Consider the following 15,914-nt stretch of genomic DNA (forward strand, 5'->3'; position numbering starts at 1 on the left):
TTTCATCTAGTGTGGTGGGAAGAAAAACAGGACACAATTTCCACTTGTATTAAAACTATGCACCCCAAGCTACCTTCCCCCCATGGCAATCCTGGAGCCTGTGAGCCTACAGACAGCAAACCCCCAAACCCCATGTATGATCCACAGAAGGTCATATGCGTGCAAACACCAATGCTAGCAAAAGCCTCAAGACATTCTAAACAGCTTCCTGAAATTAGAGTTTATCCAAATAGGCTTCAGACTACAATCAGGAAGCAAAACCATGTAAATTATCTGTGTCATTAAAAACATTTCAATTACCTGTGTTTGGGTTTTCTTTTTTATTTTAGCAGAAGTATTTTTCTGACACTAATTATAAACACATAGGGGAAGATACTAACATTTGCAATGAAGCAAATATTGTTTAAGTTGTTGAGCTTGCCTAATAAATCATCAGGAGTTTTATCCTACTCAGAAAATACTTAGAAATCTGATCTACAAAGCTTGCAAGAACTCCCCAAAGGCATGTATCTGTAATTTTTGGCTCTCTCATAACCTAGACAAGAAGAAAAACCCAGCTCCACCTTATCCTTCTGGCCATGAACATATCACTTTACCGTCTCGAGGTGGCTGCCCAGATTTAACCATGCCATTTTAATTTTCCTCACTTTCAAGGAAATGAAGCTTATTATTTCAGTCCTGTAGGTCTCTTATTAAACTAAACCAATAAATCCCTCCCAATGCTGTCCCAGTGTTAAGGACAAGGGGAGCTTTAACACGCACAGTAGTTTAAAGGGAGATCTAAAAATAGAGCCCATTTTGCCAGTTCATTAAGTAGCTCTGGGATCAAGTGACGGTGACATCTCAATTGATTTCGAAGGAAACTGCACTATCAGGGACACGCGGTCCTGGCACTGCACCAGAGCGAACAACTGCCCTCCGAGTCCTCGCCTCGGCAAAGCTCCAGCGTGACCAGGCTCTTAATTAGGCAAGATGAGGAGCAGGATTATGACAGTCTGCACTGTTTAACCGCAAACAGCTTGGCAATCCCTTGCCGATCTACAAAACCAAGGCGGCACACAGAGGTTGATACAATTTAATAAGCAAACTGCTTTTCTGCTGCCCTTGCAGAGCTCCTCTGCTGCTGCCTTTCCCCACCCAATTCCCCACGGCACAGCCTGGCTGGCTCTGCCGAGGAGCGCTAGCTAGCAGCATGCAGACCAGTTTACCCTGGTGGCTTGGGAATGAAGCACTGAGAACCAGGCTGAGAAGTCTGCAGCATGACAAATTCTGCCCTACCTGCACTGGCAAAGCGAGTCCACCAACAAGACTAGTGCCCTTCTTCAGAACAGCCACGTGAAAGAGGAACGGCTGTGCACCTGTGCAAGCTCAATGGGAAAATTCCACATCTTCTCTGGTCCCATTCACTCTGTCCTGGTCTTTGGCCATGACAACTTTTCCTCCAGCAGCACAATCCCAAACATTCAATCATTAATTTCCCCAACACCACTGTCTGTGAGGCAGCCATCAGGAGGAACCCAAGAGGCCTCCATGAGGAGCCAGCACAGACTCTTGAGAGCAATGCCCCAAACACCCAATGCAAACCTTCACCTGTTCCCTGCACAAAGACTTTCTTCCTAGTCCCTCGAGACAAGCTGATGCCTTAAAGCCCTTAACCTTTCAAAAAATTTTCAAGATTTTTTTTCCATGATCTGGTATAATTCTAGCTGTTTCAGTTATTTGTGCAATTACTTATTGTTTTATGGGGCACAGCATGCTTTAAGCCTTAAATGTATCTGCTAGGCAGGGAACTCCACATGCCCCTTCGCCTTGCACAGAAAATAAAATACCTTCACTTTTAAATTAGCTCTTTTTCACTTTAATTGAATCCATCTCACAGACAAATTACAAACTGCAGCACTATAATTTACGAGAATTAACATTGCAAGTGATGCAGAGGACATGGATTTTCTAATCTTGGACAGCACTGAGTTTCCCATGCCTTACTGCTTTGTTTGAGGGCATGTACAAATCTGCACAGATCCTAGAAGGAGGCTGATGAGCAGGGACACACTGCATCGGGGGCTGCAGTACCCAGGGACATTTTTCCAAAACACAGTATATCCCAAAGCCCAGGGAGCTCCCTAAACTGAGCCACGGGGCTCACAAGAAGTTCAAACTAAATCCAGATGTAGCAATTTCTGGTGCAAGCTAGAGGACTAGCTTGCTCCCCTCTTCCAAAGAAAGAAGCTCCCCTCTTCCAAAGGGTGCTTGCATTGCTGCTCCTCTCTTTCATGACACAGAAGCAGAGAACCACTTGGAGACAGGGATGGAGGAAAAGAGAAGGAACATCACCTTCAGGTCAGCACTAATTCAGGGTCTTGAACTGGCACCTCTATAAAAAACAGTGCCCTGGTTGCTCCCCTGGTGCAAAGCTGACAAGGCAGACAATAGTTCTGTACTTTTACCAGAGAGGCCTCGGGAGGGCTCAGATTTGGGCTGTGTTTGGCAGCACTGGTGAAACAAAGCTTCCACAACCTTCCCCAGAAGCTCACCTGGGAAATACACATGCTGGTAACACCAGGGGCAACCCATACTTCCTCCTGCCCAGCCAAAGGGAACGGGAACCCAAGCCCTCCTTAACTTAATTTTAAAGAAAGTGTTGGAAAACTCCTGGTTCATGTGCTCAGGAGATCAGGAAATCTGATAAACAGTCAAGAACTGGAGCTGCCCAGCTTTCTGAATAGGTGGAAATGCCAAATAAACAAAACAAAAGCTTTTAAAGTGGTGTCTAGTCTGCCACTTTACTAAATGCCTGCACTCAAAAGCAACCCTAAGCCCTCAGTACAATGCAGTAGTTGCTAGACAGGGAATTGCTATTCACTTCAATAGGCACAAACTCCAAGCAGTTATTTTTGTGTCTCTTCTCAAAATCTACAGAGTAGATACACAAGAGTAGAGACAGAGTAGATGTAGAAGAGTAGATTCAGAGTCATACACAAACCCGCACAAGAAACAAAACCTGTCATTAACCAGCACAAAGACAGCAGCAATATCTGCCTATGCCCACTCTATAAACAGACTGGAAATGCACTGTGGCAGAGCTGAGCTACTCTCATCTTCAGTAATGTTATATTTATTTTTTACAAGACTCTCCAAAACCCTCTTGAATGTGTTTGACACCAGGAGCCACCATGTGTTGGCCACTGTTCAGAGGATGCTGGCAGGTTCTTTCTTGATGAAGCAGGGTCCCAGCTGTGCTGGCTCCAATGACTCACTGGTCAGAGCTGCAGCTAAGCAAAGCACACTCCATTTTCAGATATCCAAAGAGTCACTAAAATTATTCATAATGTTTCAAAGAGAAAAAAATTAAAAAAAATATCCTTTTAAATATGAAGAAAAGCAGGAAACGGCTAACGCAGCTACATTTTCCAAGAAACACATATCGCAGACAACACATGCCTTGGAAACAGTAAGATGCTCCCAGCAAAACAGTTCCCAATTCTTTTTGGACAAGATTACTCTTCTTCTGCAGTGTATTATGATTTTCCATTAGAAACAGCTTTTGAGCTAAAGGAAATCAAATGCACACAAACAGATCCCTGCTGTTCTCTTTTTTATGCTTTATCCTTTTTCCCCCCCAAAACATAAAAAACAAGCAGGACACATGCTTTCCATGCAGTTTAGTCACTGCCCACGAGATGTCTCTATGTGCTGCAGAGAGATCCCAGAAGACCAGTCTTAGTAAACAGCAGAGACCTAAGGGATTCCATGAGTGTATGACAAACATGGAACTCAAGCAGTGTGAAAGATGGTTCAGCTACTCCATTATTTTGTTTAATACATGCTCAGTTCATGGCTTACCACAAATCTGGAGCCGTTACATCATAACAAACAATAAATAGCTTATCTTTTTTTCTTTCTTTTTCTTTTTTTTTTTTAATGACAATCTTTTAATTCCCAGTGAAGGACAAAATATGCAATAATCACTCCTCAAAATAAACAGCTCTCCTGAGAATGAAACAAGACCTTAATATACCGATGTCAACCAACAGCTGCAGAGAGTGTTCCCATGACACCACTGGTGGGAGCTTTAGGTTTCAGCTGCAAACTGGCATTTTATACCATCCTAAGTATACAAGAAGATATGGAATATGTAAGAATTGTCTTTCATACCTGGATGATGTGTCTTTCTTACCTGCATCTTCAAGGATCTGAAATCTCATACATTATGGATGCTGCACAGCACATCTCAAATTATTTTTACGTGATTCCAACCAAGACTGGACAGTGCACACAGTCAAAAATTTGCAGATGTGGTTCTGAGACATTCACACTAACTCAAAAATTCTCGAGTGTGTATCATCCTTCTGCTAATGTATGTGAACTGCATGGCTGTGACAGCATTTCTCTTGTTCCAGTGCCATGAGGGTGTTATTTTTAGCTTGTTAAAGGCAGTTCATCTCCTTCAAAACCGGGCAGTTATCCAAACAGCCAAACGAGAGACAGGCTGTACTGTATCTGATGCTTTATGGGAAAAGCCCTCATTCACAAAAACAAAGACCATGCAGAACCTGTACCGTAGATAAACTTGTGTTTCTATTACTCTGCTGACTCGGCTTTCAAATATATCACATGGGAAGAGCAAAAATTGTAACTCTGGGCATTGTCCACAGTTATTTATGGTCAAGTAAGAAAGGTTATGTTCCACCAGCCCAAGCAACAGGAGGTATTCATGATTTGGAGACAGCATCACATCTACAGAGAACCCTTCAAGTACTGGACCCTGGGTGAAAGAGTTTTTTCTGGTCTTTGCCTTTAAGATGGAAGCAGTAGGAAAAGGCCCAGAAAGGTTGGGAGCAAGGCAATGGGAACGATAGGAGTGCTCTGAGGAGCTCCCTCCTGACATGAAGAACGCACTCATGTTAATGTCTCCTTGACAGGTGAATTTTACAATGTGTGAAAAACAGTAATCCAGTGATGCTGCACCCCTGGAGGCCTTTCAGCACTCTTCCTGCTCCCCCAGCTCAAGTGACACCTTCCCCCAGCCCTGACCAGTGTCACACCACCACAGCCAGCCCACTGCTGAGCAACCCCCTCTACAGCAAGTCCAACTGCAATTGCTTATTTTAATGTGATAGGGCTTCTAGAAACACTAGAAGCCCTAACACTGCGTGAACAAGATTTGGTCTCCAAGCATTTTGTCATTTTCTCTTGCCCAAATTCCTAATTACATTTACTCTGAAAACTTGCTTCTGGTGTCACTGTAGGACCCAGTGTGTCTCATCAGCCACAGCATGAAGGAAGGGTACTGATGGGCACAGAGCCCATCGATATGCTGGACACATACTGTACCTCAGAAAGGTACAGTACAGCCAGACTTTCAACAAATTCAGCATTTACAGCTGAGCAGCAGCTGTGAGCCATGCCAAGGTACAGCTGGACCCTGCCCTTGCCTGCCCCTTCCAAGAGAGATGGGGCACAGGGCAGGATCTGCAAACATTGCCAGTCATCACCACAAAGAGGAAAAGAGTTGTTGAACCCTTCCCAGTACATAAAAAAGCCCCACACCAGGCTCTTCAATTTCTTCCCCTTCCCCTCACCCCTAAGTAAAGCCTCTCATTGCTAAGCAAATTTCTGCCAGGAAAATATTTTTCTTGCTTTTCTCTCAGCCATGCAGCGCGGTTTGAGGAGTGAGCTGTGTTTCTGCAGTCTGTGTTGAGACTGCAGTGCCCTAATGGGAACAAACACTCCAGTACTCCAAGTAACGAGGGCCCCTCTCCACACCCTGAACACATTTAATTGTTGAGTTATGCTTCCTGTTCCTTCTCAATGCTAATGCTTTCTCTGAAATTCTCTCTCAGTGTTTCCAGAAGAACTTTTGACCCCAAGACTGTTTTTAAAGTTATGGCATTGTTATCCTGTTCTTCATTATGCTTGCATGGCTACAGGTAATTATGTGTGGATTCCCTGGTAAGACAGAAAGGCTCATGGCAGAAAACAACTAGTCAGTCCTACAGCACAGGAAAGAAAAATATGAACTGAGAGGGAGCAGAGTTAAACAAATGCAATTCTTCACACTCACCAAACAGGTTTATTTATCCCCTTTCAGCTACATGTCTTGCATGAAAACCACAAGTGGGCTTTGGCAGGGATCAGGTAACCTGGATCACACAGGGAACCTCTAGCAGCAGCCATCCTGTTTCTGTTGCTGGTAGGAGGGTGAAGACCTTGCAGGGTCATGGACGTCTCTGCGTGCAACATGCCTGGCACTGACGTGAAGGCACACATCCCACGCTTGAGGTCATCTCAAAATGATTAAATATGAGTAGAAAGGCCTTGATACCCCACAGCAGAGGGTCACGCAGCTGGGGGTACTGCCAGAGGTGGTGTCCCCAGGGGTTGCCTGCATGGTGAGCCTGGGCTCAGGGAGGCAAATTCCCTTCCCAGCACCCCCTCAAAAGGAAGAGATGAGGGTGAGCTCCTTTTCTCTTTTTACAGTTCTATTCTGCATGGAACAGACTCAGCTCAGGGTCCTGCCTCCAGCATCAGGAATAGCAGATTTAAGAATCTGGGAAGAACACAAGATTTAAGTACAGAGGAGCAGTCCCCAATCTTCCATCCCTGCCTCCAGCAACTACAGATCCAAACCTTCTGAGGCAGACACCCTCTTGCTGCGTTTTACAAACCTCTAGAAATTTCAAGCCATTAATATAAAGCTGGTCACTGAAGCTGAACATTTAAAAAATATTCAGACCATCAGATATTGAACCACACAAAAGCAAGTAACTTTTGAAGGAACTACAAATGGCACATGCTTCTGTCTAGGGACCAAAAATCCCCAAATTCAATGGACACTTTGTAAATGCTTGGCAGATGAACCTTCTCTTTAGAGTTCACTTCCCAGGTTCATCCACCAGCCAGCAATGCAATGACAGGTTCAATTTCAAGCAACAGAAACATTAGTAAAAGTGAACTAAAATTAAAAATAAATCATGCAAGGAAAATACTATCATATTATCCTATTTTGCACTTGGACATAAATAATGGCATTTTAGAATAGCAGTGTCAACTGCACATGGCAAAATATGGATTGGGGTGGAGGAGTTAAAAAGCCCCGAAATGTCTCAGGACTGTTCAGGATAACACAGCTCTCTGGCCAGTGCTTCATATCTGAAGTTAAGGAACATTTTGGACAAACTACTCCTGAAAGAATTGCACTTTAAGGACATTAATGTAATCCTTTTTCTGCCTGGCAGCACAAGTCTTAATGAAGTTAAAACTTTAAGGCATGTTTCATGTTAAACAGGGCTTTACATAAGACTGTAAAAGCAGAACTCCATTTAAATTGTATTATGTGATTTTTATTAATGAAACTTAACAAGTGGACTTTCAAGTAAGACTTAAAGCGATACTTCTCTTAAATTACAGTTTTCAAGTGTCACTAAACTCTTCTGCTGTGTTCTGCAGAAGCTGACTAGCTCAGACTCTTATTTTTCTGTTCAAAAATGCTGGAGCAGAACTTAAAAACTTGAAAACAAATGTTCATGGGGAATTTTTTTCACGACCAGCATCTAGAAAAGATAACTTTAATTTTAACTATTTTTTTCCACAGATTTTTAAAATAAGCCAGGTTGGAAGGGATCCTGGGGGGGTGTCCCATTTCGAAACAGTGACAACTTATGTCACTTTCCTTAAGAGCCTGGTCCAGCTGAGTTCTAAGTAGCTAAAAGGATGAATATTTGAATACAAACCTTCATTCCAAGAGGCTGCTTTTTCTGCCTGGTTCAGCCTTTAGGTAATCAGGTGCTAAAACACAAGTCCATCAGGTCTATTAATTATGGCTCTGAACACTCAGCAGTGAATTATATTCACAGAGAAGTTAATGACACAATACCTCTGACAAACCTAGAAGCTCCTGCAAGTTTTTAGTATCTTCTAGACTTTTTAAAGAATTAGATAGACATTGTTCTAGGTCAGAAAAGGGACAGTGAAGCCTCAGCTGACAATAAAACACTCTGAATTACTCATTATGACATAAGCACCTGACAGCACCCCTTTAAGTCCCTCCAGAGCCCTACAGAGTGAACAAGAAAATCCATTAACCACTTGTCAGAGGTGAGAAAGGTTAACTCCTGGACAGGGCTGAGTTGAGAGTCAGCTTCAAATCTAAGACTGACTCTTAGACTGAGATCACAGTCTCACTTACCTGGTGCAGACCTTGAGTACCACCCATCCTGAAAGTCTAATACAATTACACGTGCGCTGATTAAAAATAGCCCAGCTTAGTTCCTGCTTTAATCCTCAGCCACACTGTCATCCCTTATCTACAGCGCAGATATAATGGAATATATGTGAGAGAAAGAGAAGACACATGAATATCATCAAAAGCGTGAGAGCAGCACAGAGCAGTGATTTCCAGAGCAATTGTGCAATAATAAATTGGACTATACATTCATATAAATTTAAAAATAAAATCTTGCGATGCTTTGATTTCATACTGGCCTTGAAATCATCTTCTAAGCTTTGCTATGAAAAATCCCCCCCAGTCTTGCCAGGTGGAAAAAAGCCACATGAATTTTATCTTTTCCATACATTTATCTTCCTCTATGGTATGCACTATTTGCACAGCCCAGCCCAGCTCAGGCTGCCCAGACCTGAGTGGGATGGATGAGGATAAAGGTAAAAATGAGAAGTTTACACAGTACAGACTCTGCCCACCCCAAGCTGCAGAGAGGCCTGTCTGCACTCTGAGGCTGACACAGCAATTGCAAGGGGAACACAAACATATTCTGTGCTTTGGATCAGAAAAGCAATGATTTCATCTGCAGATCAAGCAAAAACAGAAGAGGTCCTGAAAGTCACTAATAACTTATTACATTTCTTTAAATTACATCATTTCAACAAAAGAAATTACTAGAAGAAGAAAAGACAATGAAAAAAAAAAAAAACCCTGCTACTACTCTTCTAAAGTGTTTATTGTACCCATATTTCTGTGATTTCCCCTCAACCTTCCAGTGATGTATTCTGAAAGCCAAGAGCTATTGCCATCAGGGATGAGAGCGCCTGACAGGCAGGCAAATCCAGCTGGCTCTGAGTTAGTGGCCACCACCACTGCCAGCTGCAGTGGCACACGATGGACATCAGGGCAGGCTCTAAACTCAAGTCCAAGCAGAAGGGCTCTGGGAGGCTCATGCAGCTGTGTCCTCATGGTCACAAGCACCTCAACCATCTTGAGCTTCCCTGAGCACTACATTAATCTGGAAAGGAAACATTTGATGAAAAAGCCATCACTGGCAACCAGGCAGAGCCTTGCTGGAATAGACATGAGCAAACCAAGTGACAGATAACTCCCAGTGTGTGCTGAAAGAGTCAGTGGAATGCCAGGGAGCTCAATCCTGAAGCCACACATAATTAAATTTTGTCAAAATTGATTTTTATATTTAAGTGCTGCCAAGCCATAGCCTTATTAGAAATTACCAGAATAGAAAGCATGGTATATAGAAGAATTCAAAGTATTTTGATAGTCGAAAGAATGCTTAGATGCCCACTCAAGTTCACACACAAACACTACACCAACATCAGCATGCTAAGAGTCCCGCATTTATTTGTTTTTCCCTTCATCCCCAAAAAAGGCACCCTCGCACATAGAAGAGAAGACAGTGAAGAAATAACAAAATTTTTCGGAGTATTAAGATGTGTGAGAGTGTTATAAACATTAACTCAAAGTAAGTCAGAGATGACAGGCATGTAGGAAGTAAACACCAGCATCATGAGACTCATTCTGGGGAACAGCCTTTTTACTCAGGTGTAAGTGTAAAAATATAAAATCAAAACAAATCACCAAACCAATATCATATCAAAAGGTTTAACTGATTTATTTTAACAGAAAAGAGTGTGAGGGGAAGACAAGAAGGGAAAATAAGAAGTAGATAAAACCTTCAAGTGAATCCACCTGCCTTCCCTTGTCGGGAAACCAGTCCACAAGCTCTTTAGATTTAGAAACATAATTTTATTTTTCGTCTGCACCATACAAAAAAGGCCCAGAAGACCTATGAAGTTTCATAGAGCTGCTGCATTACAAATAAATAACAATAACCCACTTAATCTCTTCTTAATGCAGCCCTGAAGGGAATGCAAGTGAGAGTATCAACCAGCAGCATTTATTCAGAATTTCAACTATGGTTCACCGCCAGAAATTCCTATCCCTCCTCCAAAATGTCTGTTGGCTTTGACAGAGCAAATACAAACTTCAAGACTTGGATCATAAACTGTAAAAGAAGTTTTGTTACAAAAGGAGGGGAAAGAAGAGCATGTAACTGCGTAAGCATGGCAATAGACTTTGCATCAGATCCAACAAAAGCAGTAGAAGTGGGTGGAAAACAATCGAAGAGAAAAACAAAACCATGATTGCAACATAGGCTGGAGGCCTCGAGAGCTCCTGTTCCCTGTGCTGCTGCCTTGCTGCAGCTCAGAGGTGGCAGGGGCTGTGGTAAATGCCATCCCCTTTCCAGCTTCTCCCCCACATCCCGTGCAGAGAAGGGCTGGGTGGGATGGGATTGTCCGGTCCCAAGGATGTGCTCCTTGTCAGGCTGTAGAAGAATGTGACAGATGCAAACGGGCTTTGAGAGAGAGAGTAAAAATGTCACACCAAAACCACACTTACAGCAACCAGTTTTTCAGGAGACACATTCACTGCTTTCACATCTTCTTCTTCCGGCTCTTCGTTTTCCTTATTATCAGTGCAAGAGACAGAGTCTTGGACTGAGCAAGTGCTAAGCAAGTCTGGCAAACTGGTAGATGGATACTTCAGAAGATCCCCTTCAGAAGATTCCTACCCGAGAGACAACGCAATATATTACATCACGTGCAGGAAAACACCAGTGCCACAGTAAAACTGCCCCATCTTACCTGCCCAGCGTGAGCTCCCTGGTAATCCTCCCTGTGTTACATACTTCCACATACTCAAACTTTTAATGGTCTGGTTATAAAAAGCAGGCTTGGTTTTAAAGTGTATATATAATAAACATAGGCCAATACATGCTTAAAATATTTAGATTTCATAAAGAAGAATTTAAAATAAATGCTTCTTCGGCAGCCTGTTCCTCCCCACTTTGGATTTAGTAAATGTCGCTGAGAGTGAACTGAGAGTTGACAGACCTCATTACTCATTCCATTGAAACCCAAATCACACCCTGTGCTCCTGTTCCCTCCCTAAGGATGTTCCCTTTACATGTTTATCTACCTAGAGACATAAGAATAATACACTGACAATGCTACTTAGGACAATACAATGAAAACTGACCCACCAATCCTCTACCAACTCATTCCCGAAGCTCAAGCATCTGCTTCCACTCTTTGCCATGTTTTCTGGCAGGCAAACACGTGCCTCTGCCAAAAGCAGTGGCCAGACAGACTCACTGCTTTCAGAACAAATTCTGTGTTACTGATCACCAGACCAAAAGGCAAAGCTACATTCCTATACTAACAAATAATGAATGCCCAGAGGGAGCTACTAGGGAACACTTCACCTATCTACACCTTTTCTGGGGCTGCCAGAAATACTGGACAGGCTGTATTCCCTACTGCTTGCCTTTCCAAGTCCCCCTTCCAGGGACATGAAAACTGTCCAAGTGCACAGAGCCCAGGACATGCAGATTCACAGCCTGATCAGGAAAGTGAAGTTTTATGCCCTAAGTTTATGCATGATGATTATTTTGATGAGGTCACCATAGGAACAAGCACTTAATTTTAAGGAGAAATAATGCAGTCTACTGCAGTGTGCTTTGGCAGAATCCAGCTGTCTAAAGGAAACACAAAATGTACCCACTTCAGGATAAAGTATGGTGTTTCCAGAATAAACACTTGTGGGGTTAATGCCAGACTGTGACTCTGAAGAAGGTCTGCAATGAACTTCAATGTCTAACAGAAATGTTAGAGAAGTCACAGGCTCTTCACTTTGGATATGGTGGAATAGAGACTCTTCTTGAAAAACATGTGCATGCAGCAACCAGGGAAGCCTTAAGAGCATCCAGACATTAAAGTCACAGAAACCTGCTTTGGGGTGGCTGGGGAAATCTGAAGGTGAAGCTAAGAAAAAGATTTAAAATTCTGACACAGTGGCTTGCTGACACCCTGGAAATGCAGTTATATGAGTGCTCTGTTTGGGCCAAGATGTTCCTGTCACCACCTCAAAGGCCCTGGTGACCCCCACATTGCAGTCAGGTCCTAATTTGAGATACCTGGGTGCTTTTGGGAGTCGGTTGGCCATGCACCAAACACCTGCAGCAACCCAGGTCCAGGGGCAGCAGGATATGCTCCATGGAGAAGAGCAAATGGAGGTGAGCAGGATTTTCTTAAACAAAGAAGCAAAATATTATGTAATATCCCCTCAACCTCTTCTGTGATCAAGGCAGAACGAAGAGTCCAACTGATAAATGAGTTCCACTCTCATTTCCCTGAATTTTCATGTTCCTTTATCTGTAAGAGCTCCATTCCATGCTATTAACAAGGACAAAATAAGGAACTCAAACAAAGAGATAATTTTCAAGAAATCTCAGGCACACAGGACAGAGATGAGAGGTACACAGGCTGTGCAGGCAGGAAGCAGAAGAGGCTCAGAACAGCCTGCTTTATTCAGCATGTAATTTTAAGAAAATGGTTTTGGCCAAAACTTAGGTAACGTGTGCATGAATAAATACTCATCTGCACAATGAGTGACAGTGACAGTACAAGCAAATCATTAATTTGGTCTATACTGTGCTGATTTGCCACAGATTTATGGCAGCTACTGATATATTTCCCCTCGCTGTGCATTAAATTTAGAGCAGCAAAAGTGCACACGTGATTCCCTATGGAAAATATGCCCTTTTCACGCAGCACTTGCTTAAACACTTGTGGATGTACGTTAGTGAGGCCACCCAGATGTCTGTACCTTGCTAGAGACCACCAGCTGCACCAGGCCAGCGGCCGAGCGGAGGAGGGCCACGGCGTCCTGGTGGGAGAGCCCCACCAGCGACTGCCCGTTGATCATGAGGAGCTCATCGCCGGCCATCAGCCTGCCATCCCTGCAGAAACACAGTGGGAACACGGAGCTGCAGGGTGGTCCTACCACAGTGCCCAGCTCCGCTGGAATGTGGTGGGATGTGGAGGCACGGACAACGTATGATCTCACTGTGCTGAGCTTGCACTGGTCAGTGCAGTATTACTTTCTAGGAAAAGGGGCTCAAGAAAGGTGCCCACCTGAAATCATTGTTATAACCAGGGGAATTTCACACTCTTTGCAGGGCTGAGACTCCACAAGTCTTCTCTTGCCCCACTGGATTAGGTAAGGGAACAGTAGCAAGCCCCATCTCCACCCCATCAGGAACACCAGGGCAGTCAGCAAGCACCCTGGGGTTGCACAACTGATCCCATGGGAAAGGCACATCTTCCAAAAATGGACTTGGGGGAAAAGCCCAACAAGCCATCAGGCTCATAGGTTTTCCCTCCACCACCAAGGAAGTGTTTGATCTGTGTACAGTTTGGACAAAACCTTCTAGAAGAAGCTTCAGTGATCAAACACAAAAATAAATTTTTAGTCTGACAATGCCATATTCTCACCCTCACACCACGGGAGGGCAAAACCCCAAACTCCTCTCATGAACCCAGATAATAGTGATGGCTGTGGTTACCCCATCACATCCATCACCATGAAGGCACCACTGTCACCTCACCTGTGTGCAGAGCCGCCTTCCTCCACGTGGGTGACGATGATGCTGTGAGGGGATCGCTTTGACCCTCTGCCTCCCGTTATCTGGATTCCCAGCCCGTCCGTCCCCTTCAGGATGTGCATCTTCCATATGCGGCAACCTTCTCGCTGAGAGAAAACGTGCAGAAAGTCCTTCAATTTGGATTTGGAACACCAGGAGAGGGCTGGGAGGGTATGGGAGGGAGCTCTTTAGCACCTTGCTGCCCATCACCACACACATGTATAGCCCAAGCTATACTGGTGTTTCTGCTGAGCTTTGCTATGTTAGCTGTGGTCCAAGCGAAGGAGGTAGAAAGGAGGAAGCAGCACAGAGCAGGGTCAGCACGTAGAAGTTTCCTTGCAGGGGTGTTTGCAGCTTTTCTGAGCCACGCAGAGGCACTGCTCTCAATGCCCTGGTCCTTCCCGGAGCAACCAGTGGCCTCAAATCCCTTTGCCAAAACTCAAGGATGAGCCATGCAGGGCTGCAGAGGACCAAGATGTGGTTCAAGGGGGACCTTGAACATCAGGTGGTGCAGCTGCTGTTGCAGCAGGGACCAGACTTGCATCACACAGCAGTGCTTCCCTCTCCAAAGGGGTTTGCAGGATTTGATACACAGGAAAAAAACCACCAACTTCAAATTATCAGCTGCCAATCAAGTATTTCTTACTGGGCAGCTGTGGCACAGATTGCAAATAATAAATTTACCCACTGTGGAGAATAATTTTCAGTATAAGCAACGTAATAAGCAATGTTCAGGACACCTTTATTGGTTTTGGTTATTTTTAATTGATTTTTTAAAAGATTTACCCAAAAAGCAGTTTACAAACTTCAGAGCAATATGAAATGCAAAACAGAAACTAGCTCCCATGAGTCCTACTGGCAGGACTGGGCACAAGGAAACACAAGTGTGACAGTATCAGCAGAGCAAAAAAGGAAAGAGAAAAACAAGCAAGCAAGATAAGTAAGGCAGTTGCCAGGATGCTGTCAGTGAGGGGAAGAACCAGGACTACAGGATTATGAAAAACCCTTGGAAGTTTTCAAGCTTGTAAGACAGCAAAATGCACAATTTGGAGGCAATTTTTAAGCCATGTGTTGTAGTCACCAGGCACCAGGTCAGCTATTTCTGACTGGGTGTGTTATGCACACAAGTAACATTCTCGCACTACCCAAACGCCCAAGTAGCAAAGATGATTAAAATTTCATAGCAAACTGTGAAGAGCATGCACAAATTGCTGCTTGTTTCTGAGAAGGAGAACTGCTAAATATATCGGCAAACCCAAGGGCTGTGGCAGCAACCTGCAGATTTTAGGCCACTGTTGTTTATCAGAGTATTAAGTGAAAAAAATATGGGTTTTTTTCACTTGATCCCTGAAACTTTTAAAATATTACTTTTTCAGAAAAAGGAACAAAGAGGTCAGTAGCTACAACAATATCTTAAGAATAAAGTGAAAACTAACAAGAATAATTAATTATTACCAATACTAACATTACTAATGTTAACATGAATATTAATAATAACAACACCTATGATATTAATGAACCCTAGCCCTTAGACCACAAGTAGGAGAAACAGAAAAACCAAACCAGGTTCTCTAAGAGGTGACCCAAAAGTTTGAGCCTGAAAACATACACCTGTGGGTAATTTGTTAACTTGAAAGCCTTGCAGATGGGCAATATCCCAGCAGGCTTAACTGGGATCTTCAATGCCTTTATAAAGGGCCAGTCTCCTGCTGAATAACAGGACGTGTCAGGACAGAGGATGCTTTAAAATAAATTAAAGTGACACATGAGACACTGTGTTAAATGCAGGAGCAAGAGTCAACTATATTTATCTAGCTAAAAACCAGAACTGAACTACAGCATGAAAATGCTCCAGAGAAGTTTTATTGCTGTGAAGTACCTTGCACACATAATGAAGACAGTACAGCAGAGAAATACAATCTCTCTACCTCCCCCAGCCAAGCCCAGGCTGAAAGGATGATCATCCATTCTCCTCATAAGATGCCACTTTGAATGTCCCTTTGTTAAACCCAGTTTGGAAGCAATAAAATTTAACAATGCAGTCATAAAATTGCCTTTAATGACTTGGAAAAGCTTTTTGGAACATAAGTTACACCAAGGCCCACAATGTGCCTGGCTTGCACTCCTTAGCGCTCTTCTCTATCACATATTTTATTGCAAAAATTACCAAATTCATTCTTAACT

The 15,914-nt window shown here is 43.4% G+C and overlaps 1 protein-coding gene across 1 annotated transcript in view; it reads right to left on the bottom strand.

Annotated features, from left to right (window-relative positions):
- Window positions 1-15,914, bottom strand: part of PDZD2 (PDZ domain containing 2) — a 202,074-nt gene that overhangs the window by 40,653 nt on the left and 145,507 nt on the right. The window contains exons 5-7 of the mRNA XM_054517933.1: window positions 13,695-13,837; window positions 12,914-13,046; window positions 10,646-10,813 (exon numbers count right to left, since the gene is read on the bottom strand). Of these exons, the coding sequence (XP_054373908.1) occupies window positions 10,646-10,813; window positions 12,914-13,046; window positions 13,695-13,837 (444 nt within the window). The remainder of the gene's footprint in view (window positions 1-10,645; window positions 10,814-12,913; window positions 13,047-13,694; window positions 13,838-15,914) is intronic.

This window comes from Molothrus ater, chromosome Z, assembly GCF_012460135.2.
Source record: "Molothrus ater isolate BHLD 08-10-18 breed brown headed cowbird chromosome Z, BPBGC_Mater_1.1, whole genome shotgun sequence".
NCBI lineage: Eukaryota > Metazoa > Chordata > Aves > Passeriformes > Icteridae > Molothrus > Molothrus ater.